General features: G+C 49.4%; 1 protein-coding gene across 1 annotated transcript in view; it reads right to left on the reverse strand.

Moving 5' to 3' along the window:
* Nucleotides 1-27323, reverse strand: part of VIPR1 (vasoactive intestinal peptide receptor 1) — a 100120-nt gene that overhangs the window by 64818 nt on the left and 7979 nt on the right. The window contains exon 2 of the mRNA XM_044425305.1: nt 10367-10463. Coding sequence (XP_044281240.1) covers nt 10367-10433 — 67 coding nt within the window. The 5' untranslated portion in view covers nt 10434-10463. The remainder of the gene's footprint in view (nt 1-10366; nt 10464-27323) is intronic.

Here is a 27323-nt window from a genome sequence, read left to right on the forward strand (position 1 = left end):
AATGTCCAACATGGGCCTGTCCAATCTTTCCTTGAACCCCCTCACTGGTGGGGCCTCCACCACCTCCCATGGGAACCCACTCCATATCCACTGCAGGGCAGAACATCGTGTGACACCCCCTCACACACCTGTATGTCGCTGCAAGATCCCCTCGGAGTCTCCTCTTCCCCAGGCTGAAAAGACCCGGCTCCCTCCATCCCATCTCATATGGCACCCCCCCATCTGGCTACCATCCCTGTGACCGTGCGCTGAACTGCTTCTAACCCAGCTCTGTCTCCCTTCTAGTAGCTCCTTTATAAAGTTTAAACACGCTTCACAGGCAGTTTCCAAAGCAAAGGGCTACACTGAACTCTGGGTTAAGCATACAGCAAGTAACCAAGTCTCGATTGCTTTTTACTTCCAGGTTAGGTGCACGGGACTGAATCCACGTCAGAATCACCTCTCCTTTAGGGAGGAAAAAGCGGCAGCATGTGCTAAACCAACATCGATGGGACAAGTGCCTAGTGACACTTTTTTCTCCTAAAATCAGGTATCCTCCACATGCAGGGGCAAAACGGAAAGCAGGGCACTCCATGCCAGGGGATGCCTCCTCTCTCCCCCTCGTCTTTGAATGGGAAGAATGGGAATTTCTGGAGGCAAAAAGCACCTGGGCGGAAAGGTTTGAACCTCCCCCAGCTGCAGGTGCTGGTCCGGATCTGGACAGGGTCCCCATACAGGTAACCGGAGCTTTTTTTGAAGGTCCCGTGCCCCGTGCAGCTCAGCTGCCAGCGACAAACTCCACATAGGACGCCGACTGGAGCTTTAGCTGCGGGGCTGCTATCCGGCTGTATCCGCACACAGGGTGTTGGGAGCTGAGCTCTCTCCTCCTTCCTTTCCAGCAACAGACAGTTCTTTGGCAAAAGCTCTTTATTTCCACTGTGTGCCCGGCAGGCTATAGCCAGCCAAGAAAGAATCTCTGAGTATGGACAGAACAGTTAGTTAAACCCAAACTAGAGCCAATTTCTGATCATCTTTGCAGTAACCCCGGGCTGCACCCATCCAGGTGTGCCCTTCTGGGGACCAGCAAGTCTGCTAGATCCGGCAGGCCCTCCAGCTGGCTAGCCCTTCTCTCCCAACGCTGTGCCACGGGGTCAGGGATCAGGCCCGTCCCCTCTGGCTCCTCTCCCAAGCCCCCCCCCCCCGGATTTCTGAACCCTGTCGGTTCCCAGGGTTTGCTTGAACACTTGAAGACGTGCGGCCTTGAGATAAGCTCCCCCTCTTCTGCCATCTCGGCATCTAGAGAGCTTCCTTCCCAGGCCTCACTGTCCTCATCCGAGGAGTTGGTGCCACTCTGGCTATGGAAAGCACGCCAAGAATAGCTGCCTCTTTCATTCCCAGCACACAGTGATATTCCACACTGAAACTCTTTCGCCCCGAACTCTTTGGGGGGTGGGGGGAAAATTCCAGGATGGCTGGAAACGAAGGCAAAGCGTGTCTTGTCAAAACTCAATATATTTTAGCTTCAAGCTCTTACTTCCAAGAAGCCAACTTTGGGAGAGGCATTTCGACGGTTCAGAAGGGTGGAAAGCACTGCCCAAATTTGCCATATCAGACTCTCCATGGCCAAAAGGGTGTGGGCAACTCATTTATGCTGTCTGGGCATTAAATTCTAGGAAGCAGGTGGATAATTTAATGGGGATTTGAGCAAGGTGCGGACGAACTGGGGCAGGATTTGAGCAAGGTGGGGACGAACTGGAGCAGGATTTGAGCAAGGTGGGGACGAACTGGAGCAGGATTTGAGCAAGGTGGGGACGAACTGGACCGAGGCATAGCGAAGAAGGGGCCAGCGCACAAGAAGTGAGCAGAACTCTCGTGTTGCTGCAGCCAGGGCAGCAGTACAGGGAAGTCTTCAGGGTCTCCACTGCACTGGGGAATCGCTCCACAGGTGCTCCGGGCAAGTGCCCGCAAAGCTCCTAGTTCTGGCTCTGGACACACGATGGGAGTGGGCAGGAGACAACAGGATGGCGTTCAGTGTGGATAAGTGCAAGGTCTTGCACTTGGGGCATGGGAATAGCTGTCATAAGTACAGGTTAGGTGACAAGTGGCTGGAGAGCAGCACTTGTGAAAGGGACCTCGGCGTGCTGGTCGACTGCAGGCTGAGCATGAGCCAGCAGGGTGATGCGGTGGCCAAGAGGGAGAACGCCACCCTTGGTTGTGTAGCCAGAAGTGTGGCTTCTAGATCAAGAGAGGTATTACTACCACTCTACACGACGCTGGTGCACCCGCAACTGGAGTATTGTGTTCAGTTTTGGGCCCCTCATTACAGGAAGGATATAGCCAGGTTCAATTCAGTGCAGCGAAGGGCCACAAGGTTGGTGGCCGGTTTGCAGGGGAAGCCGTACGAGGCGAGGCTGAGGGAACTGGGTCTCTTCAGCCTGGAGAAGAGGAGACTCAGAGGGGATCTGTTGGTATCATACAGGTATGTGAGGGGGTGTCACACAGATGTGGGACATAACCTTTTCCCCCTGCAGTATAGGGCAGGACATGTTGCAATGGAGCAAATCTCAGGGAACCAAGATTTAGGGTGGATAGTGGGAAGTACCTCCTAATGGTTAGGACCCTTAGGGTATGGAATGGGCTTCCCCGGGAGGTGGTTGAAGCCCCATCGGTGCGGGTGTTCAAGGATAGGCTAGACATGCACATGGTAGGCATGTCATGAGTGGAGCCAGCTGGAGCCGGGGGTCAGACTAGATGGCCCAGGAAGACCCTTATGACTCACTCTGTTTCTATGTTTCTGCAAGCACTTGCACAGTTATTCAAGCCCTGATCCTGACACAAAGTTTACCTGCCATATAATCTCCTCCCTCCGTAGGGCAAGTACTGGAGATGGTCACCTCATGGGATTAAAAGATGGAGCCATGGTGCCCAGCCTCCAGCAGTTAGCCTGCAGAGACAACTTCATCCTAAAGTGATACCGTGGTGTTGCACAGACATGAAGCCAGCGTTTTCGCTGAATAGGATGCAGCATAAAATTCACTGCTGCACCAGATACTGACACTAAATGGACGGTGCGATGAATAAACCAAGCAGAGCCATCCAGCCCCTGCTCCACGCCTGATTAAAGGCCCTGGGTGTTGCATTTCCCCCATGAAAATAAGCATGGATGGCAGGTCGATACAATTGACCGGCCTCGATAAGCACTTCGAGTAGAGAGGAGATGATTGAGCAGTAAGTGCAGCCGAGCTAACTCTTGGTTTTAATGAATGTTGCAACTGCGACTAGTGCTAGTAGCTTGAGGGCCTGATCACGCCTCATCTTGGAAGCTAAGCAGGGTCAGGCCTGGTTGGAATCTGGATGGGGGACTTCAATGTTGTGAACCACCCAGAGAGCTTCGGCTATGGGTGGTATAGAAATACAATTAATAATAATAAATAATAATAATAATATTCAGGCAGTGCAGGGAAATTATGCTTGGCTCGCAGAGCTGAAAATGACGAAAGCTCGTCGTCAAGCCATGGGTGGCTATTCTGGGGACAACATTTGATCCTAGGATTCCATTGCTGAGCTTTGGTCTGTCTTAGCAAATGGTCCAAGTTCTTGATTTGCGTGTGAGAGACCAGGGAGAGGAGAGGGGGCAGAACTCCAGCTGTGCGCCGGCTTATCTGAGTTGAGCTGAGCTGGAAAGTGGTTGCAACTCTCTGGGAAGCTATGCTAACCAGAGCAAAATGGCCTCCTTTTCCAGCAAGAATGTCATGTGGCCACTGATTTGACCATGGGGCAACAGAATCATAGAAGAGTAGAGTTGGAAGGGGCCCTGGAGGCCATCCAGTCCACCCCCTGCTGGTGCAGGACACCAAGTCACACCGTCCCGCTCAGATGGCTGTCCAGCCTCTTTTTGAATGTCTCCAGGGTGGGAGAGCCCCCCACCCCTCCAGGCAGCCGGTTCCACTGCCGTCTTGCTCTGACAGTGAGGAAGCTTCTCCTGATGTCCAGCCTGAACCTGGGTTGTCGCAACTTGACTTGATTATTCCGTGTCCTGCACTCTGGGATCAGCAAGAAGAGATCTTGGCCTTCCTCTTTGGGACAGCTTTTGAGGTCCTTCTGGAGGGATCTCATGTCCCCCCTCAGTCTTCTCTTCCCAAGGCTGAACATGCCCAGTTCTCCCAGTCCCTCCTCACCGGGCAGTGTCTCCAAGCCCTGGATCATTTTTGTTGCCCTCCGTTGGACCCTTTCTAATGTTTCTGCATCTTTCTCAAATCTTGGTGCCCAGAACTGGACACAGTATTCCAGGTAAGGTCTGACTAGGGAAGAGTATAGGGGAACTCCTACTTCTCGTGATTTGGAAGTAATACTTCTGTTATTTATCCCAAAATAGCAGTTGCCCTTTTGGCAGCTGCCTCGCATTGTTGGCTCATATTTAGCCTATTGTCCACAATATTAGTAGGCAAAGGATGGTTCTTCTCTGAAGTAAGTATAAGTTTTAGAGAAGTGCAGCCTCATTTTGTGTGAGATTTTACCTGATTCTGGTGAACAGATGAGGATAACGTTCCCCAGAACATGGTGAAAGAGTCGTGTGGTGTAGTGGTTAGCGAGATTGGGGGATCTCAGGCGAAGAAGATCTAGTCTCCATCCATGCATGGAGTTCACTGGGTGATTTTGGGCCTCCCTCTCAGCCTAATTTACCTCACAGGGTTGTTGTGAAGATAAATTGAAGAGGAAGAGCAGCACCTTGGATCCTTGCTTGGGGGCGGGGGGAGAAGGAGAGGAATCTAATAATCATGTAATGATCTAATGTTCTTTATTTGTAGAAATGTTGGATTTTTTTCGCCCCCTGCCCCTTGAAAAAATACAGTAATGAGGTTCTTTCTGCAGGGGAAGAAAGACAGTTTGGATAAAGTATCCCCTTTAGGCTTCTTCCCAAATTGCACGTGTTGGCCTCTTGCTCTCGATTGGTATGACTAAAGTGAAATCTTTGTATTTAAAACATCCGACAGCAAATATATAACCTTTCATTTAATAGGGTTTTTTTCTTCTTTGGGTAAATGTGATGTTGTAGTCATGATTTTTTTCTAGCTACTGACAAACTTCAAAAGTTCCACATATTAATTTTCAGGACCCCAGGAAGCGGCTTTGCCTCACTCAGATTGAAAGTATGAGAATTTATGTCTCATCTCAGTGGAGTCAAAGATATATTAATTAATTTCTTATCTTGCCACACTGCAAACAAGACACTGAAGAATAGAACAGATGCCTCATTTAAAAACTCATTAACCTTTCTTCCAGCTTTATTATCTTTTCCACATCCCCTCCCCCCGCCCACCCCATGCTGTGCAATAACCTCTTTTAAAAGGCTTTCAAAAAATAACGTAAGGAAGAAAAGAAAGCCATCACAAAGAATCCTCTATTGGGATTTCAAAGGTGAGAACGCTTTGAAGAGTCTGCTTCTGTCAATTATGGTCAGAAATGCACATGAAATGTGTCCAGGCTTCAAACATATTAATGGTACGATTCGCTTCAGGCAAATTCACATGACAGAACAAGCCAGGGTGGCTTCTGCTTCAGCATGGTCTGTTGTGACGTCTGAACCCTGTTGTGGTGTTTCGGCATGGTGTGTCTGGTTTTCAGAAACCACGACAAGAAACACCAGTCTGTTCGGTGGTCTCCTTGCTTCACCATGGTTTCTCTGATCATCTGAAGCCAGCATCATGGTTTCCACCATTGTGGTATGTGGCTTCGACAGAGTTGCTCCAGCTGGGTCGTGTGGGATCAAATTTCAGGTGTGGTGGCTGACGGGACACATGCCCATGGCGGCAGGACTGAGAGAGGAGGGTGGAAACTATGCTAGTGTTGAAGCTACTTGTCTGCCTGGTGCATCCGGGCAAAAAACCGCATGGGGTGGGAACCATGCAGGATTGCTGCTCATGACGTGTGAACCCAGCCTCTGCATGTGGTTTCAGAAAGCAGGTCCACCATGACATGCACACAGAGCTGGAGGCACGCTTTCAGCTGCGAGCATCTCTGACGCGATGAGAGGCGAGGAGAAGCAATGCCTGTGAAGTGCCCTGAGGATCCCATGAGGGGCAAGATGGTGCTTGGGCTTGAGGGTCCCCACCACCGCTTTCGAGCCCAGCGTAGGGCAGGAAAACGACATCTGTTTGGAGGGCTCGGAGAGAGCCCCCAAACTCCCGTTTCAAAAGCTGCACCTGTCTTCGACCCCCATAATCGGCTGAGTTAGCGCAGTTGGTCCTTTAAGCCACCAGCTGCAACTGGCTACCTCAAAGGAAACAGCTTTATGTCCATTCGTAAAGGAATGATGGATAATGAGCCGGTTCCAGTTAATGACTCAGCCCAGGTCAAATCAAACCTGTCCAAACAAATTAATCACCTTTAGTCGGTGCAACTGATAAGAGGGGTTCGAAATTCAATGTTCTTTTCAGTTTGCCGTGATTATGTTTGACTTATTTTTAACACCCCCACCTTCATTTAATTAGCTTAAGTTAACAAATGGCTTCTTTAACTGGAACTGAAGTTGCTGCTTCAGGAGGGGATGTAAAGGGCTCCATGGTCATACTCATACCTGGCTATGAGGCTGTTTATCAGACTTAGGACGTCAAGGATTTCTGCTTTTTCTCGTTGGCTCGAGTGGCAGAAATGCATTTATAGAATACCCCAGGGGTTAGGCTGGTTGCTGTGCCTATTAGAGATGCCTGGCTGGGAACCACTTAAGCATGCTAAGTCGGTGGCAGTCATGGGAACACGCTTCCCATGCAGAAAGGCCAAGGTGGAACAAGCACATCTTCAGTGAACAGGCTCTGGGGAAGTCCTCTTTGTAAGACCTCGAGCAAGCTCTGCCGGTCAAGGTAGGCATCGCTAGGACAGATGGAGACCAGAGCCAAAGGTTGATGTAGCCGGTGAAGTGGACTGCTACTCTTGGTGGGCTGCCCAGGGCCATAAAGACTGGGATTCTGGAGGAGGAGGAGGAGGAGGAGGAGGAGGTGGAGGAGGAGGAGACAACCTTTAAGAAGTGGAGATGGAAGTTCTGGACAAGCAGGGACAGACTCACAGGTTCCCAGGCTGACCCGGAGAGTGGGAGTGTTTTGGAAGAGACGGGAGGAGCTGAAGCAGGGAGAAAGGAGAGCCACTGCCTTGCGAATTCTCTCATCGCATGGCAGAGCATCAAGAGAGGAGCTGCTTCGTAGAGGGTCTGTGCAAGGCTCGACAGCTGCCCCATCGGCCACTGCACCGGATAGTCAACCTCACGCGCGTCCCGTTTGCCTATTTCTTATGGGTCCACCCATAGAAGGTGGGTGGTTGGGAGGCCCCGTTCGTTCCAGGGCAGTTGCAAAGCACAGCCTTGGAAAACACAGTCCTGGGTTCAGAGAACCCAGCAAGCTATGGTGGTACAGAGAAACCAAAGAACAGAACATCGTTTCTTCTTGTGGTTTCCAAAGACCAAACTTACCACCGTGAAATACCATGACTGGGTTCAGACAACGTCACAGATGTCACAGACCAACCATGGTAAAAACTCATCATGGTTTTTTGTGTTGTCTGAATTCAGAATTTCCAGAGGGCCCATAGAGGTTTTTTTGGCCAAGGGCCCTCTGAAACCTTCAGCTGGCACCATCTAGACGGACGAATTGTCAGTGTCTGTGTACCAAAGCTCTGTAGGGCGAAATATAAGAAAACAGTACACAAGGACCAGATGAAGGCAACACAGCCTGTTGCTATGAGACAAAATGAAATGCAGAGGAACATCAGAACCCGCCCTTGGTGGATTTAGCCCAGCATTGTCAACATGGACTGGCAGCAAAAACTTGGACTGCAGGCAAGCTGTCCATCCAGACCTTACCAAGCTGCTAAATTCACAAGTTGCTTCATGCTCTGAACAAGTTAAAAGGAACTTGCTAAGACAGGAATAATTCCTTGCCAGCGGATTCCAAGTCATGGTGCTGTTTGTCTGTTCTGTGGACATTTTTAAGCCTCTTTTAAGCCACACACACACAGAACTAGTTTGGTGACTCAAAAGAGGCATCAGAGGGTAAGTTAAACATACCTGCCTAAGCCACTGTAGGGGGCTTGGCGCTTTGCCTGGAAATCAGAACCATTTGGATTTTACAATGTGCTCAAAAGTGTCGCCCATTCTTACTGAGAATGTGATAAAAGAACTAGAATTTGAAAGAAGCAGCGATGGGGCCAAGTTTGCCAATGATCCCGGATTATTTAGGGAGGCTAAACAAGCAATGATTGCAAAGGGCTTGAAACAGGTCCCTCCAAACTAGGAGAAGAGTCACCGGAATGAGGAAAGTGTCTAAACGCAAGCAAGTGTAAAGTGATGCATGTTAGGGCAAATGAAATCAAGACTTCGCTTATACGCAGATGGAATCTAAGCCGGCCCTTAAGATCCTGGCAACAGCTCAAGGAGGTCTGCCACTGCACTGAAAAAGACAAATTCCATGTTTGGCATAATCAGGAAAGGCCTTGAAAACCAAACTCCCATAGCCACCTTCCCCTTGTGCAAATGCACAATGCAAACACTCTTAGAATATTATGTTCTGGTTGTTGCACCAGAAAAAAAGGACATTGCGGAAATGGAAAGAGCGCAGAGAAGGACAGCCCAAAAGATCAAGTAATTCTGGGGGGGGGGGGGGGGCTAAAAGGCTGGCATTGCTTGGCCTAGAATAACACAGGCGTGCACAGAATTTTCTGTTCCACAGTGCTAGAGCCCAGGGTCATCCCATGGCACTTTTTGATGGGAGATTCAGGACAGACGAAAGGAAGGGCTTCTTCACAGAGTGCCCATTTGCCACCAAAAGACAGGTGTAGGAGTGACCACCAGCCGGAATGGCTTTAAAAGTGGATTGGACTAATTCCTGGAGGATAAAGTGAGCAATTGCTACTAGTCCTCATAGTTATATGCTGCCTCTAGTATCATAGGCAGGCTTGCCTCTATTTTGCTCCTGTTCCTGCTGATACTAATACATTTAAACCCCACCCTCTTTCTTATTGTAGGCCAACGTGGGTTCCTTGCATGATCTTCATGTTTCTCTATTTATCCTCACAACAACCTTGTGAGGTAGGTCAGACAAAGAGTCAGGGATTGGTGCTGTCACCCAGTGAGTTAAATGGCTGAGTGAGGAATAGGTCCCTGAAATCCCAGTCCAACGCTCTGACCACTATACCACACTGCTTCAGGTGCACCCCACATGGATGTATCCACAGTGGGGCCTCACAAGCCGGATGGTACTGGAGTGAACCGTTTAGTCATGTGGGTGCGGATAATCCAGACCAAAAGTCTGCCCTCTTGAACTTGAAGACTTTTTAAGGTCTCCCCAAATATAATGTGGCAGGGAGATGGCTTTTCCTGTTTCTGGTTTGGCTCTTAAGCATAAAATACAGTTATAGGATTAGGGCCCTGGGCATCAAGAAATTTAATGGGCCCATTGGCTCTATAAAGGTGGTCCAACTTGCTGGCCAGGTGTAAGTTTTGTTAAGGAAACAGCAGGGAATGTGTTTCTATGGGAAGGAATTAAGTCCTTTGCACAGGGGCAAGGAGAATCTCTACCCACTTCTGCCAGGCTGAGGATATAATTCCGGTGTTTCTCTGTAAGGTAAAGCAATGGATTGCGGTTGGGATTGTGCACTGGAAGCAAAGAGCATTGCCTGGACATTCTCTGGCCCGGGAGCAGCGGTCCTTGGAAGTCCTTAAGCCATGCCTATGCTCAAATAAACTCAAATCCAGCAAGCCTCCAGCAACGTCCTTCCACAGGAGACAACACCTGGAGCAGGCATCACACCCCAGAGCATCTTCCCACTCAGAGGGTCGGGGTTGCACAACATCAGGTCAGCTTGTTCTGCATGAAGCTGGTCAGGCCAATCTCAATTGCATCCTTCGAATGCGTCTAAAGCTTTAGGTACCCCGGAGGCAACAGGTCACACGGACCCAGAAATGAATTCCTGTTTCAGAACAATCCGACCTCCTGTCAAACCAAACCTCTTTGAGCTCCACCGCATGCCTTGCCTTTGAAGCTGCTCTCTGGGTATTGGGATGTCTGTGGCCCTCTGGGATCGCAGGGAACCCGTGCCCTGGCCTCACCCCAATTCCCAATCACTTTGGCGCTTTCTCGGCTTCTGTGTGGTCTCCCGCACCCTGCAAAAGGAGGCTGAAATGCTCGTCCTACGGCATGGTTCCTGCAAGGAAGAGTTCTGAACTAAAGCACGCTAGCATGGTGTTTTTAGACCTGCCCCAAAGCAAGAATTTGGCCCTGGGCTGATAATGATTCTGCACTCTTGGTTTACAGTGAAACAACACTTGGAATACACCACAATCAAGGGGGAAATCGAGGCACATCAACCAGAAGGAGACAGGTGCTTTTCTTCTTCTTACCTAAGGTCTGGTTATCCGAATTGAAGGTCCGCAGGCATTCATTCCGCTCAGATTCAATGGCCAACATGATGGAGCATTCAGGGGGGGTGCCCAACACCTACAGGAAAGTAAGAGAGGGGAAAGGTTTTCTTCCACTGGCAGTTTAAAAACCAACGTTTGTCCTTCTCAGACAGATGAGAAAATTATTAAAAGATTATATGACTTTTTACTTGACAGGAAAATGGAAGGAGAACTGGTTAAGGAAACTGTGATAACATGGGCACAAAACTTCGGATTCAATGTTGAGCTAGAAAAGTGGCAAAAACTATGGGAAAGAAATATTAAGGTAACATTAGCAACTTCATATAAAGAAAATTTATATAAAATGTTCTATAGATGGTATTTGTCACCAAGCCGATTAGCTAAGATGTTTCCAAATATTGGAAATGTAAACATAAAGTGGGTACTTTTTATCATATGTGGTGGACTTGTGATAATGCGAAAAAGTATTGGATTAAAATACATAGATGGATGGAGGAGATATTACAAAAACCCTTTGCTTTTAAACCTGAAGTTTTCTTGGTAGGCATCATACCGGAAGACGTTAACAGACAGGAAATGTACCTGATGCTGCACCTAATCACAGCGGCGAGGATTGCATTTGCTCAATATCGGAAAAGTGAGGAGCTGCCCGCCGATGGAGTGATTGTAAGAAAGATCTTGGACTGAGCAGAAATGGACAGATTGACTTTATCATTGAAGGAGAAAGAGGATACTGACTTCTATCTATGTAAGCCGCCCCGAGGCTTCGGCGAATGGGGCGGCATAAAAATGTTTAAATAAATAAATAAATAAATATCGAACTTGGGACTTTTTCTGTAACTGTCTGGAGAAACGGGACTAGGCGTAAACTTAGAGATGTTTTCAAATTATTATAAATTGATTTGAATTTGATTACAGAATGTTAAAAAATATGTAGTAGGGGGTTGACCCAGTAAATCCGATGTATGTGATGTTTGATGTTTTTAGTATTAGTTTAAAATTTTAATAATATATATATATAAAATAAAAAAATAAAAACCAATGTTTGTCCTTCTCAGGATAGCGAAAAACCACAGAAAAAGAAAATGCGCAGCCATAAAAACCAGGCATTTAAAAAGTGCAGGAAACAACAGAGACACAAACAACCAAGTTACGGTAGGTGCAATAAAACCAGAAACACAGAAAAAGGTCAGGAATGAGCGATATGAACATTTTTGGCCTGAGAGCCAAATTCCATTCTGTGGAAAATTGGGGGCGGTGTGTGTGTGTGGGGGGGAGGGACTCCAGTGGTGTGTGAAGCCGAAAGCAAAAGAGTGGGACTACAGTATCCCAAAATAGTTTTGGTTTGGTATTCCCAGGAGCAGTACAGGGATCGCAACCTTTAGGAATGGGGGAGGGATTCGGGAAATCCCTGCCTGCCCTGGCTTGAGTTTTGACATCTTTGATCTAGGACCAGGGCAGGAAACTTCTAGGTCACACGTGGCCCTCGGGGTCTCTCAGCCCAGGCCTTCAGCCCCTTCCAGGCCAAACCCGTCCCTGGCGCTGTCCCAGTTCTACTCTGCCCCTTTCTAGCTGCGCCATTCTGTACATGTGCCTTTGCATCCTGGCACCGCCTGAAATGCATTCTGGGAGTGAGGCTAGAGTTGGACTGGGGCCTGCACCGGAGGGGGTTCAGACAACATGATAACCCATGTTGTTGGAACATGGCTTATCGACCTGGTTGTGATGACAAATCATGGCGAACAACCCGATGACAAAACATGGGTTCCCTTCGTGGAGATTTCAGGGGAAGACAAGCCTTGTTTGCATGGCTGCTGCCGGCCTACAATCCTGTTAGTGCTTGGACCTCTTCCAAAACCATGCCCAAAAAATGCACATCTGCAGATGGATAAGGACGACCATCAGGATGCTATCCGTCCCCAAGAATAGTGGGGAGGGTGCAAAGGGCTCCTCGGGGAGGGGGCTAAGGCAGGAGGTCCTGGACATCTGGCGTGATCCGAAGGCTTCCTTGCCATCTGGAGATGCTTCCCCTTCTCAGCCACCATCTGTTTCATCCCTATTTATTGTCTGATGATCTGAACACCGGGGCGTATCGTCAGTTCTGAGTTCGGGTGCATCTCCCTTGCATACATTGGCCTACGAGAAGGCAACTGGCAGAAGGCAAACTCAGCAGAAAACAAAGCTCTCCTGTTCCAGATTAAGTGCGAAGCTGGGAGGAGTGATTACTGCTCAATGCGCCTGAGAAGGGAGTTCAGCACCGGAGGTGCGCAGACCTTCTATCCAGCTAACATGTAACTGCACCCATGAACATAAGGGTCACTGATGCTGTGGGTTGCGCTTATGCAGCAATGTAAAATACACACATGTGCAATTCAGTTGTTTGCCATATCTTTATTTCTTTATGGAGATTGCGTGGAATTTGGACCCTTTAAAGTTGTTTGCACACTGCACCTAGGAATGGGAGCGCGCACGATATTTGAGTTATCAAGGGCCTCCAAATTCTTCCTTGACCCTTGGAGTCTCTTTCATGCTCCCCTGCCTTTGAATGGGAAAAAAATCTGCATTTTTGATGGGGAAGGATGCTCATTTTTCAAAATATGCTCCAAAATGTGAATGTCACCAGCCATTCCTTAAAAGCAGAAAAAATGTCCTATTTTAAAATATTTATTTATTTTATTTTATTTAGAAAATTTCTATGCCGCCCCATTCGCCGAAGCCTCGGGGCGGCTTACAAATAAATCAATTAAAATACTATAAATTAACAATATAAAACAAGTTAACAATATAAAATACACATTTTCAACAATGCGTATATTCCGAATGGGCTTGCCTCTTTGGATACTTGTTCACATTCTTTTCTGAAAATTCATTTGTGTTTGTATTTGGGGTTGTGAGTGGGACTTGCTCCAATGTTCCCTGAACAAAAACAAAAAACAAATAAACAGAAAATGTACAACACTAATTGCAAACGATTCAGGCGGGACTCAGAGGATCCGGGTTCGAGTCCCCGCTCAGCCATGGAGCCAGCTGGGTGACTCTGGGCCAGTCACAGACTCTCAGCCCAACCTACCTCACAGGGTTGTTGTTGTGGGGATAAGATGGAGGAGGAGAATGATGTAAGCTGCCTTGAGCCCTTTGCAGGAAAAAGGCAGGATATAAATCGATAGATAAATAAATAAATAAATAAATAAGAACCAAAATCAAGGTTAAGAAGGAAACTCTCTACTTTGCTTAAATACACGGGTTCCATCCACAACTCCAAGGAGAATGCATGCCTTCAACAGCAGGTTTTGCTCAGATTTCAGCCTGTAAAGAGCTCGTGCATCGGTGTGGGTCAGGGAGAGCATTGCTTTCTTTCGGGTGTGCCCAGTCTGGAAAACATTTCTCAGATCAAGGCACTTACATTAGTTCTGCCAGGCTCCGGAGCTAATAAAGGTCCAGGCAGAGTGACCAATGCATTCGCTTCCCCAGTTGTGATGTGCGTGTTTTGAATGCTGTTTCTCAGAAGAAAGGACTAGATCCTTGGCGATGCGAAGACCGTGAGCTGCAGCTTCCTCCCACGATCCTTCCTTATCGGAGCGAACGAAATCTCAACAGCACTGGCAAGGGGGTATTTAGAGGAAGGGAGCCCCTCCCCGGGCAAGCAAAGATTCAGCTGATCTAAATAAGGACCGAGTTCCTTCCTAGTTTGCTTCCATTAGCAAAGTAACTGAACAGACAGCACTGGAGGGATCTGTGGGGAATCCATTTGGGGTGCAACTGATGGAATTCCAAACCGGACTTTCCTGATTCCACTCCATTTCCCCCAAGTCGATAGTCACTTGACCCGCATTCGGTTCCACTGACGCACAGACTATTATTGCATGAGGTTTTTAAAAGCTCAATAAAGTTGTGCTAACGGCAGAGCCCTGGATTGGCTTCGTTCTCAGACTTGCTCACATTTGAGAGTTTCCCAGGGCGACTTGACCTGAGCAGGCTGTCCTTTCGCCAGGTACCTTGCTACTGAGAAAACAAATCCACCCAGCAAAGTAAGCATAAGTAAGTGAATACAAAGTATATTATTTTGCAGAACAAATACTTTACTGAAATAAATCAGAGCCTGTGCATATAATACTGGTGGGAAGGGAGCGAGTAGAGATCCGTGATAGCATTTGCCCAGATCACGGATGCAGAGAAATAACAGCTGAACATAATAATTTAAAAATGTGTCTATTGGGAGTGCAAAGCATGTGACCCTAGTGGAAGATCAAAGTATGGATGCCAAACTAGATGAGATTGACAGCGACAAGGTCTTTGGGAAGCAGGGAATGTGGCAAGCTAATCATAAAGTCGTGAGAGGATGAAACTGACAAGAATATTTACAGAGGGAATAAGCTGTTCTCAGGGTTACACGATGAACTTGTAAATGCAATATTGCATGCACCCATTTACACACTTTATTATTATATTTATGTATATCCTGCCTATTCCCAGAGACTGGGACTCTAGGTGGCTAAAAATTTAAATATATTTAAACATTAAAACATTTGAGGCTGCATTTGCAAATTTATGCAAATATTTATTTATGCAAATCATTCTATTGCTACAAAGGCACTGATCTGGATGCTCAATGTACACCATTATCTTGCACACTTTTCTGGAAAGGGACATTCTGATTGTCAGTCTGGAAGCACTGCATGTCTGCCAAGCTCAAACGAAACACGTCTTCCAGATTGTATGTCCCGAAACAGGGGGCCAGTTCCAGGATTTATTTGGAGGGGGTGGGAGGAGAGATTTCAAGACCAAGATCAGCCAGAGCCCAACTTTTTCTGCTTGACCATCTTCACCTGAAAACCTGGCCAAGGTTGCCATTAGTGATGCTAGCTTGGAATGATAAGATACCCACCCAGCGGGAAGGTGCCAGGCTGCCGAAACTGAGAGGGTTTACTTCTGGGTAGGTATGCACAGTGTTCCATTCTTAAAACCTCCAGACCCAGATCAAAGCACTGACACTAACATTTAAAGCCTTAAACAGCTTGGACCAGGTGACTTAAGGAAACACCCTTTCTCCATGTGTTCCTGCCCAGACTTTAAAATCTTCAATTAAGATTGATTGGATGTTGGCTTACTGATATTTGTTTTCAAGTTGTTACTGTGCTATAAATTGTATTAGGTTTGTTACAGCCTTGTTGAATTGCCAAGTTCCATGTATTCTTTCTCTAATTGTTTTTATTGGTTATTAATTCTGTTTTATCTTGCACACTGTCCACAGAGCCCTGTGGGCAAGGGGCAGTTTAAAAATGCGATAAATAAATAATCTCAGCTGATTCGGAGAGTAAAGATGCAGCTGGGATTCAGCTTGAGTTTTCTGTTTCTTCAGATCCAGGAGCAGGGATGCCTGAACGTGCCAATGAGTCTCCTACATGCTAGCGATGGGAAGCTTAATCCAGATAAAACAGAGACGGTGCTTGCAGTCAGCCTTGGCCTGGAAAGCTGCCTTGTTATATGGGGAGGCAGCAAAATCGAAAGGTTTGGCAAGCCTTTAATTTGAGGAAGTCACAAGTTATGCAATCTGGACACCATCTTTTTCAAGAGTCAGGACAAAGGAGAACAGGGTTGTTTCCTTCTGAGCTGCTCCCCCTTTCCATTTATTCCCCTTCCAGTTTTTGTTTTTTTAATTGTTATTATTTCGGAGTGCAATCCAGTGAGGACGGGTGCAACTCCCTGAGCTCAGCAGACAGCAGGACTCCTATGCGGGGCCGAAGAACCACAGAAGCAGAACTGTTAGAGACTAATCTTGGCTGTCCAGGGAGGGATTAAAAAAGGCGAAGGCCATACCAGGATAAGTGCAACCTTAGCAGCACCTGCCTGTAGGGCTGTGCAAGGAATCTGTTTGCAGGTGCGAATCCATCAGGCTCCCTGGGCTTGGCTCCCCAGACTCTGGCCCACCTTGTGGTCGACCTGAATCGGAGTTCCTGGCGAGTGTGCCCAGCGTTCGGGGTGCTCACCAGGAATCAAGCCCTCTCACATTAGGTGGGCGGCCCCCCTCTTCCCCGCCTGGTGCAGCTGCCAGTGATTGCACTGGGGGTGGAAGGAAGCTGGTGGCTGGGTTCCCGGGAACGGCACCCTGCTAGCCTGCTAGCGACACCCCTCATTTGCATCCGGCAGCCGTGGGGTCCCTCTGATGGGGAAGGCTGCTGGGCGCACAACTGGGGTCTGGGAGGATTTGTGGATGCCCCTCTCAGCTTGGCCTGCACCGCAGGGGCTGTGCAAATTTAGAGCTGCAAATCCCAAAAGGGCTTGCCCCACCCTTACCTGCTCCCCCACACCTGTCTCTCCAGAGCACCCGCTCAACCTCCTTCCGAACTCAGAGGGGCACCTGGTGTGGGTCTTTCTCCCCCAGTGGTGGGGCTGGGGGCGCTGGGAGCCTGTAGCCCCAGCTCTGGCCTTGCAGCTGTTTTCTGCATTGGATCTGGGGCACTGAGAAATCCCTTGGCCCTCTAGTTGCTCTCTGAAGGCCATGAGATTGCTCTGTGAATTATTTTCACTTGAGAAAGCGTCCCCTTTTCTGCAGGGGAGCGTAAAGCAAGCAGAGTTGCCAGCCCTTCACATCCTACACTTCCGGCAGGTCTCTTAACTGGGTCAGATGCTTAAATAGGACAGTAAGCGTGAGTGTGTGTCTTTGTACAGGCACACACACGAGACAGGGGAAGCATGCAGAACTTCTCCTTCCCCTTCTCCATTGCCGCCACCGCCACCACACGCCCTGTGGTTCCATATAATGATCATCACCATCATTTCAAAGGACTGCGCTGTGGTTACAGTTCCAACACCAGAAGGATCAAAAAGGGGAGTTTATAAATCCATGCCATAAGTGACATGGATTCTGCGTGGGGCAGCACTTGACTGCAGGTGGCAGCTTTCTCCAGGAACTTTCTCCAGGCCCCGGGGTCCCTCTGGCTGGCCACTGGCTTCTTCTGGGCAGGAAGGGGCCGTCCATGCCGGCTGAGTCCTCCTTCAGCAGAAAGCTCTCCCTGGGCTAGTGAGCTCCAGCCTCCGTGATTGCGGTTCAGTCCGTCCTGCTCCTTGCTTTACTGTAAGAAAAGCCACGCTGGATCAGACCAAAGGTCCGTCCGGCCCAGCGCTCTGCACACACGGTGGCAAACCAGCTGCCCACAGGACCCTCCAGCAGGACGGGGCAAGACCACCTCCTGCCCAGTTCCTCGGTTGATCAGTTTACTACCTATTATCTGATGATGGTCAAAAGTCGCCAAGTTTTCCAGAAAGTCACCAGACAGATGACGAAGAACTGGCATGCTGCCCTTGAAAACCGGCTTTGATTTAGTCAATGGCAATTACTTCCCTTTAAAAAGAATGGGAACAACCAGCCATGATGTCCCAGGATAAAAGCCAAAGAGGCAAAGGAGATAAGAGCCAACAAAAGCCCCACTCAGAACAACACACGGGCCATCAAGGTCAACCTCCAGAACGTGGTGGGTTGCGTTAGTGCAGCCTTGCTGAACCTGAACTCCCCAGATGCCTTGCGCTGCAACTCCGAGCGCATCGGACCACTGGCCATACTGCTCGGGACTGATGGGGGCTGGAGTCCAAAATGTCTTGGGGCACCTGGTTGGAGGCAATGCCTGGTGTAGAAAAACACTGCAGAAGTGACCGGTGACTTGCTCCTTTCCTTGCACCTGAAGCGGCTGACATTTCTCCCCTTGCCTTCCCATCACGACTGCTTGCTATACGCCCGGGATTGCTGTTTTGAAAGACAAACACGCACAGAACGTCCAAGGTACCCGACTGGCTTTCTGCCGCAGTCTGCCAACTGCCGAGCCACAAGCTGTGCCCATCTTCCTTCCATTCTCTCCCGCCATAGCTTGACCCCGAGCTTGTAAATGAAGTTAAACTGAAGCCAGGATGCTGCTTTTTCAAGGTTTGATCTCATAAACAGGAGAAAATTATGTCAGCGATACATGTAAGAGAGATTTACAGCAGCCACCGTATTAACGGAGCCTATTCTCCGAACAATGGAGGATTTGTTATCAGGTGAGTGGGGCTGTCAGAAGGGGAATGGAGATGCTCAACTTTTAAAGAACCAGGGCCTTTCTCCTTGCAGCACACACGGTAATGGAGTAACAAGGCAGAATTTGGGCAGGTTCTGCTTTCTGCTTTCTATCACTGCTGCATTTCCATGGGGTGGGCATGGAGACACCCCTCCATGTGGATTTCTGCCTGCCTTCCCCACAGCAAATTACAAGCAGGGAACCTTGGCAGAAAAGAAGCGGCGAGTGCCAGTTGGCACCACCATGAGGAAAACAAGAACAATGTAGACATTTCTCTGACACTTCCTCCGGTATCAGGAGTTAATCTTCAGTCAGCTTTGCTCTTTCATCATGGGGATGGTTCACAAGCTCGGACCTTGCTGGCTGTCATGTTGGCTGAGTTCACATGACACAGCAAGCAACTCTGCGTGGTCACCATGTTTTATGCTTTTTGAGCATGATGCACCTGCAGGGGATCAATGGGTTTCTATGTTACCATGGCTTCCATCCTCCCTGCACCTGAAATTCAATCCCAGGGTGCATTGCCTCCTGGCTATGTTGCCTGCTTTTCCCTCATTGGTCTGTACATAGACGGTGCGTGGCTAGAGTGGCTCTTCCAGTTGCCACTCTTTCCAGGGAGCTCTGTGGTAGTTCTGTACCAGGAGCATGGAAACTATGGAGGCACAGAGAACCTATAGAACAAACTGTTGTTTCTTACGGTGGTTTCCGAAGGCTAAATTTACCATGCGAAAATAACTCGACTGGGTTCAGACAACCCAACAGACCAACCATGGTACAATGGTAAAAAAACCACCATGGCTTGTTAGGTTGTCTGAACCCAGCCTCTGAGTGACAGTCGATGTGAATGTCTGAATGGACTCTCCTACCGTTAGAAAGGTCACCCACCCTTTCATTAGAGAGAGGCCTGCCAAAGGCCAAATTTGACCTGATCAGAAGGCTTTCCCACAAATCCCATAAGCCTCCATTTCCAGGTTTTGTGCCCCTGAAAAACAACCCATGTTGTAGTGGAGCCAGGCAAGGCACGGGACTTCTTGAGGAGTGGAGCAATCAGGTTAGGGCAACGTCCTCCGCCAGAGTGCACAGTCCTTTCTGCTTTCTCAAAACTTGTCTGTAACCCCCATGCAGTCAGGTGGGGCACAGATGGAGAATTTCTTTTCCCCAGCCATAATATACCATAGCGAGGTATGCTTGTGGGAATGCAACGTATTTTGGGGTGGCTTGCTTTTGCCTGGGCAATGGAGGCCCACCAGCTTGATGTTCAGGATCTTCCTGGTGGGGGAGGAGGTGGGGAGGGTATAGCCATGGCCACAGCCATGACTTGGACCTGGACTGCAAAATGCCCCACTGCAGCAGGGACACCAGCTGCCGGGAGCAATGAGAGAAAAGGCCCTTGCACCCAAGTCTTGCTTCTGTGCTTTTTGGAGGTGTCAGGTGGGTTCCTGTGAAAAATTGCTAGCCGAGGTGGATGATGGGTCCAATCCTGCAAAACTGTTCTGATGTTGAGGACAAGACTCCTCCGAGGAACTGTAGCAAAATTCCCCTAGCAATGAGATCCATGTTTGTAAATCAGGGGCTGCCAACTCCTTATGTGGTGCTATCGCAATGTGAAACACATTTAGAGAAATTACTTAATGCGTTGTTGGTGTCGTTAGTAGTATTTTCATTTCTCCCCCCCCCCCCCGCACACACACAAAGCCAAAGCTCTCTGGACCGTTTACACAATCTGAGTTCAAAGCCAGCTTGTTCTGAACTCTTCAAAATAGGAACACTTTCTCAGCTAAGAAGCCAAGGTTCATGGCAGCTGGTTTGATCCAGCAAGACTTATGCTGACCACAACATTTCTTCTCCTAAGAGAAGGAAAAAGGGTTTTCCTCCTAGCCCCTGAGGCCAGTGAAGTACCTCATGGTTAAAATCCCAGGCTTGCAAACCAGGGACTAGCAGCTTATTCAGCATTCTTGGGATGTGAAACGGATTTAGAGACTTCTTGGTTCGCAGCCAGCTCTTTGCAGAATCTCCAAAATGGAGATGTCTCCTCATTTCGGTTTCTCAGAATAGGAGCCAAGATGCCCACACCATCTGTGAGAAGGCAGCGCTATTCCTGGCACAAAACAATGGCTTCACACGGGGGGGGGGGGGGGGACGGGTTTGGGCAAGGAGTTACGTAACACTGTTTTGCGTAGAGCAAATGGAGTCTTTCAAGAAATACTAGAATCTTGCTGCTGCCCAGGAATTTCCTGGGTGCTGTCCCTCCCCTCCTGAGGATGATCACATTTTAATTTCAAAGCTGGGGGATCCGTTTTAGACACTCCCTAGGGCAGGTAAGTCAGATGCATGCTTGCCCCTTGGAACGGCAGGTGCTTGTTCTGGGAGCATCTGCTTGCAAGCCCATCTGTGCATGGATTGCAAGCTCCACGGATGTCGCAGGGCCCGAGGGGCTCAAGCTGTGACACCCCTGCCTAAAAGGATTTCTTGCGACGTTTGCACAGTGCCTGAGAGGGGGTTGAAGCTCATGCGAATGCACTGGCTCATGGCAAGGGCCCCGGCTTTGGGATGTGACGATTGGGCTGGATGCTCACCGGACTTGTCCCTACGCTCAAGTCTGGCTGAGTCCTTGCGTGCCTAGAAGAAACATGCACATGGTGGGCATGTCGTGAGCGGAGCCGGCTGGTGCCGGAGGTCAGACTAGATGGCCCGGGAGACCCCTTCCAAGTCGCTCTGTTTCTATGTCCTTCTCTGCTCCCCAGGCCACGATGGGGCCAGGCCCTGTCACACCCCCCTGAATGGCCCAGAAACCTCTGAGACAAGCAGCCCGGAGGACCAGCCAGTGACAGCCACATTTCCTGACCATGGGTCCTCAAGAATCGTCCACGGTATTGTCGAGTGCTCACTGTTCCTTGAGGCGCATCGGGGGGTCCTGGGCTGTGAGGTCCATCAGGGCCCACCGGAGGGATAAGGACTCCTTGTGAGTAAAGACAGACTTGCAAGCCAGGCTCTGCTGCAGGTGGTCCGGTGGTCCTCCGGTGGTCCTGATGGTCTTCTGGCCATCTCCTGGCAGGGCTCTGATTTCTCAAAAGCTTTCCGTCCCAGGCACAGGTTCCGGAACAAGGACGCTTCTCGACTTCTGCCAACCTTGCTCTTCCGAACCTCCCTGCTTTGGGACTTTGGACCTTGCTTTGGGAGGAGCGCTAGCCAAGGTTTAGGGGTCTCTCCTTATCCCCCACCCGACCATAAGCGGGGACCTCTCTTTGCCCCAAAGAAATGTACATCCACAGAGAGACCTCAAAGAGGAGCTACTTTAATGACCCATATATTTTAAAGTTTTTTAAAAATGCCATGTTGTCATCCTTTTTCTCGTGCATGCTTTTTGTTGCCTTTGTGACCCCATACAAGTGCGAGTAGATTTATTTGAAACAATGGCTAAAGCTGAATAACAAGTATAAATTACAAAAGAAAGAAATGCAATAGAATAAAACAAATGGGAGTCATAAAAGAAAATGTTTTGGGCTTAGAGACCGTGGAAAACGATGGGCTGGTCCTTTATATTTTATGAAACTCAGAACGTAACTGGGGTCGAGTAGATGGAGCTATTTCCTGACTGAGAGTTCTCAGAAACAATCCATTTTCTCTTATCAAGGTTACACTTCCGTTTTTCTGATACTATGGCTGAAGCGAAAACAAAACATCAAAATAAACCGCACCCCCTGCTCTCCAATGCAGCTGGCAAGAGAAGAGGGTTATCAGCTATCAGGGAACTGCAGTGAAAGTTCCCACCCTCGCCCTGCGTTCGGTCCACACAGCAGTTAAGCAGCAGTCCACAGAAAACCCGCCAGCAGGACACAAGAGTGACTGCGCCCTCCCACCCAGGTTCCCCAGCAAGGGGTATGCACAGGCACATGGCCTCTGATCCCAGGGGTGGCACACAGTCATCAGGACTAGAAGCCATGGAGGCCTTCTCCTCCTTTTGAGACATCTCCTGTTTTTGTACATGCCTGCGTACACCCGTTGCTGGGGAACATGGGCAAGAGGGTGCCACTGCACTCGTAGCCTGCTTGTGGGATCCTGCAGGCTGCTGGCGGACCATTGTGTAAACACCACGCTGGCCTAGATGAACATGGCTGGCGCCAGGAAGACACGTCTTACCTTCTGATGAAGTTCCACCAGCGGAAGGTTATGGGTTGGATGCAGGCGTGTCACCTGCATGGGTGGAAGGGGATGGTCTCCCCTTCCTACAGTGATCCTGCTAGGTCCCCTGAGACCCCCGACAGCCAGGAGACCCTGATCAATGGGGAAGGAGATTCCCGGCCCCCCGACTGGGTGGAGAGCCTTCCACGAGGGGGTCCCTCTGCTTGCAGGAGGCAGGTCCTGGACGCCACTCTGAGCGAGTCACTCCTGCCCCACAGGCTTCCCCCTGGAGGGCTAGGCTGCCCGCGGCTCCTAGTCACGGTGGCTATGTGCAACTGCGGGTGGGAAGGGTGCTGGGGGGCTCCAGGCCCGCTTGCAGGCTCCGGAGGCAGCCAGGTGGCCAATGCCCTGGTGTCTGAGCCCGGGAGGGCAGGGCACTGCATCAGCGCTCCGGTGCGGAAGGACTTCGGAATAACTCTGCCGGGCCAGACCGAAGGTCCGTCCCGTCCAGCACCCTGCCTCCCAACTGGCATGCCAAATCCCCGGAGGCAGAAGACACAGAAGCAAAAGCAGCTCCCGCTTACCCGGGGCCTTTATTTATTTTGTTGCTAGATGGATAGCCTGCTTTTTCCTTACAAGAGACGCAAAGCAGCTTCCCCCATTCTCCTCCTGCTGTTCTCAAGCTTCCCCCCCCCAACAACAACCCTGTGAGGCAGGCTGGGCTGAGTCTGTGGCTGGCCCGGAGCAGGGACTAGAGCCTGGGTCGCCTGAGTCCCGGCGATGCCCTGACCCACTACGCCACACTGGCTGCCCATGATTTCGCTCCCGCTCCTTCTCTTTCCTGGGCTCACGGGCGCGTGCCGATCGTTCAGGCAACATCCGTGCATGAGGTCAGGCTCCAGCAGGTCTGGAAGAAACTGGGGGAGGAAGATTCAAAACGGCACCAAATTATTGTAGTTTCCCTTGGTCACGGCTCATAGCGCTGTCCAGATCCATCTTCCTGCTGAATTTGCCTGCTCCTGGCTTAATGTTGCAGAGGGACTGGTCACCGCACACAGCAGTACCAAATGCTAAACCTGGCGGGGGAGGGGGAGTGCTCTGATGGACTGTTCCATTTTGGTACACAGGTGGGCACTGGTGTTTTAACACCCAGCCCCTGCCCACCTTTCCAAAACGAGCAGAGCGATAAATGAGTTGAAGGAAGCGAGCCGATCTTAACCACGCTGGGCACAGATGAATGGCCAAGAGGCCTTCCCCTACCTGGAGCGCCCCAGAGTGTGTGAACTACAACACCTATCATCCCCAGCCACCGGAGCCACGTTTCTGCGATCATTTCGGCCGCTGACCAAAAGAGGTCGGGAGTCACCAAACACATTGCAAAGCAAAGTGGTTTTTCTGTAAATTAAAGCAGCATCTGCTTGGCTGAATGCTCCGGCGGAAGGGGGGCCTGAGGAGACGCTTGGAAGGGGCTCAAGCGGGGGGACATTTAGAGCGGATCTCTGGGACGTGGATGAACTGAAGCAGAGAAGGAAAGAAAGCTCAGGCCTTCCAGCTCCTCCCCAGCTACTCCTCCAGCCCCAGGCATATTTGGGGGGGATGTCTGTGTGGGGTTTTTAAAGCCTAGGTTCTCCCTAGCTGCTTTTGATATAGTCCTGCAACGTCAAAGCGCAAATTGCTCCCCCAGCTTCCTTCTTATCCAGCCATTTTCTTTTCATGGTTTAAAGGCAGTTGGCGCCAAATTAGCAAATGGCAGAGGCTCCTTTTCGCAGTGGGAGGATTTAAATCCGATGATGCTCATGAATATTTAGAGAGCTATTATGTTTTATTAAAATTCTGTATTCCTCTGTATGGACCAAGGGATTCAATTGCAGGGACAAGTTTAAAAAAAAAAAATCACACGTTTTCAAGTCCATTTTCACTCTTGGCTGGAGCCACCTGCCTCCCCAGCTCTCCCGCCACAAATCTTCAGGCTTATTTTCTTCCCCACAGGACATCTGTGCCAACATTTTCCCTCAGTTTCTGGCAATCGTTTGAAAATTTCAGCTCAGCTACACAGTCCTGAGAAGAGCAGGTGTAACTAAGTGACTAAGCTGCATAGCAGGAAGTCCTCTGTTAAAATTTTCCTGCTGCCATGAACTTACTGAAGTGGCCCTAGGTGAGCTGCTCACTATAAGCCTCAGCCCCCTGCCAGCTCCTGCCTGCAGTACTGACAAGAGGACTTACCATAAGAGATCAGTGTAAAGATCACGGCTGGCTAATTAGAAGGCAGATAAGACTGTAGATAGATAAAGAGAGGCATGTGTTGCTGAGTGAGCTGGGCTCCGCACCTGGCAGATCTGGGTTTTCATTCCCACACAACCATGAAGCTCACTGGGAGTCTTTGGACTAGTTACGGACTCAGCCTAGCTTACCTCACAGGGTTGTTGTTGTGAGGACAAAATGCAGCATGTTTACATGTCAGGCTTAGGTCCCCTGCAATAGGAGGAAAGGCGAGATACAAATCCAAAGGAACTGCAGATAATGCATTAGACGCACTTCAAAAACTTGACTGCTAGTCTTATGTTGTCCTAACAGAACACTGATATTTTGCTATATTAGCTTGGAAATTCATAGAAAATAAGCTAAGGCAGTGACTGTGAACAAGGGCCATGCTTGCTGGGGCGTATTGGAGTTGTAGTTAGAAAAAAGGCCATCTAGTTGCCTAGCCCAAATTAGGATATTTCTTTATTATTATTTATTAATGAACACATGGGTAGGAAGCCAAGGAACTAATTCCCTCTCCTCTGTACTTATCCTCACAACAACCCTGCGAGGTAGGTGAGGCTGAGGGCCAGAGACCGGCCCCAAATCCCCCAGGGAGTCTCACAGCCGATCGAAGACTACGGCGCGACCTTCCCAACCCGAGTCCGACACACTAACTCCTATCCCAGACTGCCTCCCATCCTGAGATGCAGCAAGAGGCAGCCAACTTTTTGCGTGGGACCCACATGGTGGGGTCCATGATCCCCCCCACCCGCAAGAGTCCTAGGCAGCACTCCTAAACACCCTCCCTAAGCTTCACGGAACTCCATGGGATCTACACCGGAGCCTAAAGGAATACGTTTCGGGCTGCACTTCTAAGCAGCTCTCTTTGAGTTCCTTTGCTAAATGCAGTGACCGAGTCGAAAGACTGACCATCCAACGAAGGGCACTTTTGTCTGGCCTTCTCCTCTGGCAACAGCTGATTTTGCCCACGGCCGCGCTTTGCACTGTGAGAGACAACGCACTGGCGTTGGCTCTCAGTCAAGGGTGGACAACCGTGCCCGCAATGCCGCTGGCCAGGGCTGAACGCTATTTGAACGATCGAGTCAAGTTAAATCAAGTCCCCCTTTCACTCCTCGGCCGAGACTGATTCGTGGGGTTGTGGCGCGAGGGTGGGGGAAGAAAGGCAGGACGTGTGAGCGAACGGTGAGCCCTCCGTCGTCAACACACAAGGCACAGTCCCTTTCTAAAAAGCCAGATTTCTTTTTCTTTTGCTTATAAACACTTGCCCAGGACACAGACTGCCCGTTCTGGATTCGGGCTTTGCAAAGCAACGGTTCTGCAGAACTCTGAAGCTCACCATCTGCACTGGAAACATTTGTTCAAGAACCTATTGTTATTGTTGTTATTACTGCATGGCAGTTATATTCTGCCTTTTTTCTGTGTGTGAGGAATTGCATGGCCCCATTTTTATCCTCACAACAACCCTGTGAGGTAGGCTGGGCTGAGAGTGAGGGACTGGCTCAAAGTCACCCCATGAGCTTTATGGCTGATGGGGACCTGAACTGAGATCTGCAGGTCCCCAGTCCAATTCTCAAACCTCCAGACCATACGGGCAATCCATTTTCACACCGTCTCTTCAGCAGAATGTCCAGGTATAATTCCTGTATTGTTCTCACTGAGAACTGATCCCATATTTTCAAAAACAGCAACGACAAACCAACAGAGATGGCCTCATTCCCCTGGGACTGATACCCAGTTCAGACTGGATATGGGAAAATTGTATGATGAGATATTCCCCAAATCATAAAATGCTTGCGTGCAGAAAACTAGCATGTCAGAGAGAAGTGGTTAACCTATGAACCCTTGTTTCTGCTAATTTTCCACATGCAAGGAGTTTTGGAAATGATTGGGTTAGACTGGATTGAAGAAAGGGAACAGCTGAGAAGTATAATTAGCATGTTCCTTCTTAAGAAAGACACAAACATGCATCTCTTTCTGCAGAAGTCTCCTCTAGGGCAGCCCTTTTCTGCAGAAGTCTTATCCTGCCTGTTATTTAAGAAGTGACTCCACTAAAGGAAACCGAAGCTAACACAGCCAAAAATTACAACCACCAAACACATGTGTCTTAACAGTGTTTGTTCACTGCAGACTTCTACAATTTGTTGCACTCCAGAGAGATTCTGGACTACCCAAGCCAGAATCCCCAGCCAGCATGAGGAGAATGGGAATTGCAGTCTGGCAAGTAGAGAAGTGCTGGTTTTACGGCATCAGTTTGGTTCTGTTGGACGAGCAGGTGCTTCAGTGCCCAAATCACCTGCGCGGGAAGCCAGAGCCAAATCCACTGTCAGTTCATTGCTTACCCCATAAGCTGGGCTGGCTTTGCTCCTGGCATGTTCAGAGCATGTTTGGTGCAATTTTAGCTCTAGATCAATGACCAGCAGCAGCTGTTTCGTGAGGACTGAGCAGAGGCAAAGCAGGTCTCCGGCAAAATCAAAGCAATGCAAAGGCAAAGCTAAAAATAA

The sequence above is a fragment of the Varanus komodoensis genome, unplaced genomic scaffold (genome assembly GCF_004798865.1).
Source record: "Varanus komodoensis strain SLA01 unplaced genomic scaffold, ASM479886v1 scaffold15, whole genome shotgun sequence".
NCBI lineage: Eukaryota > Metazoa > Chordata > Lepidosauria > Squamata > Varanidae > Varanus > Varanus komodoensis.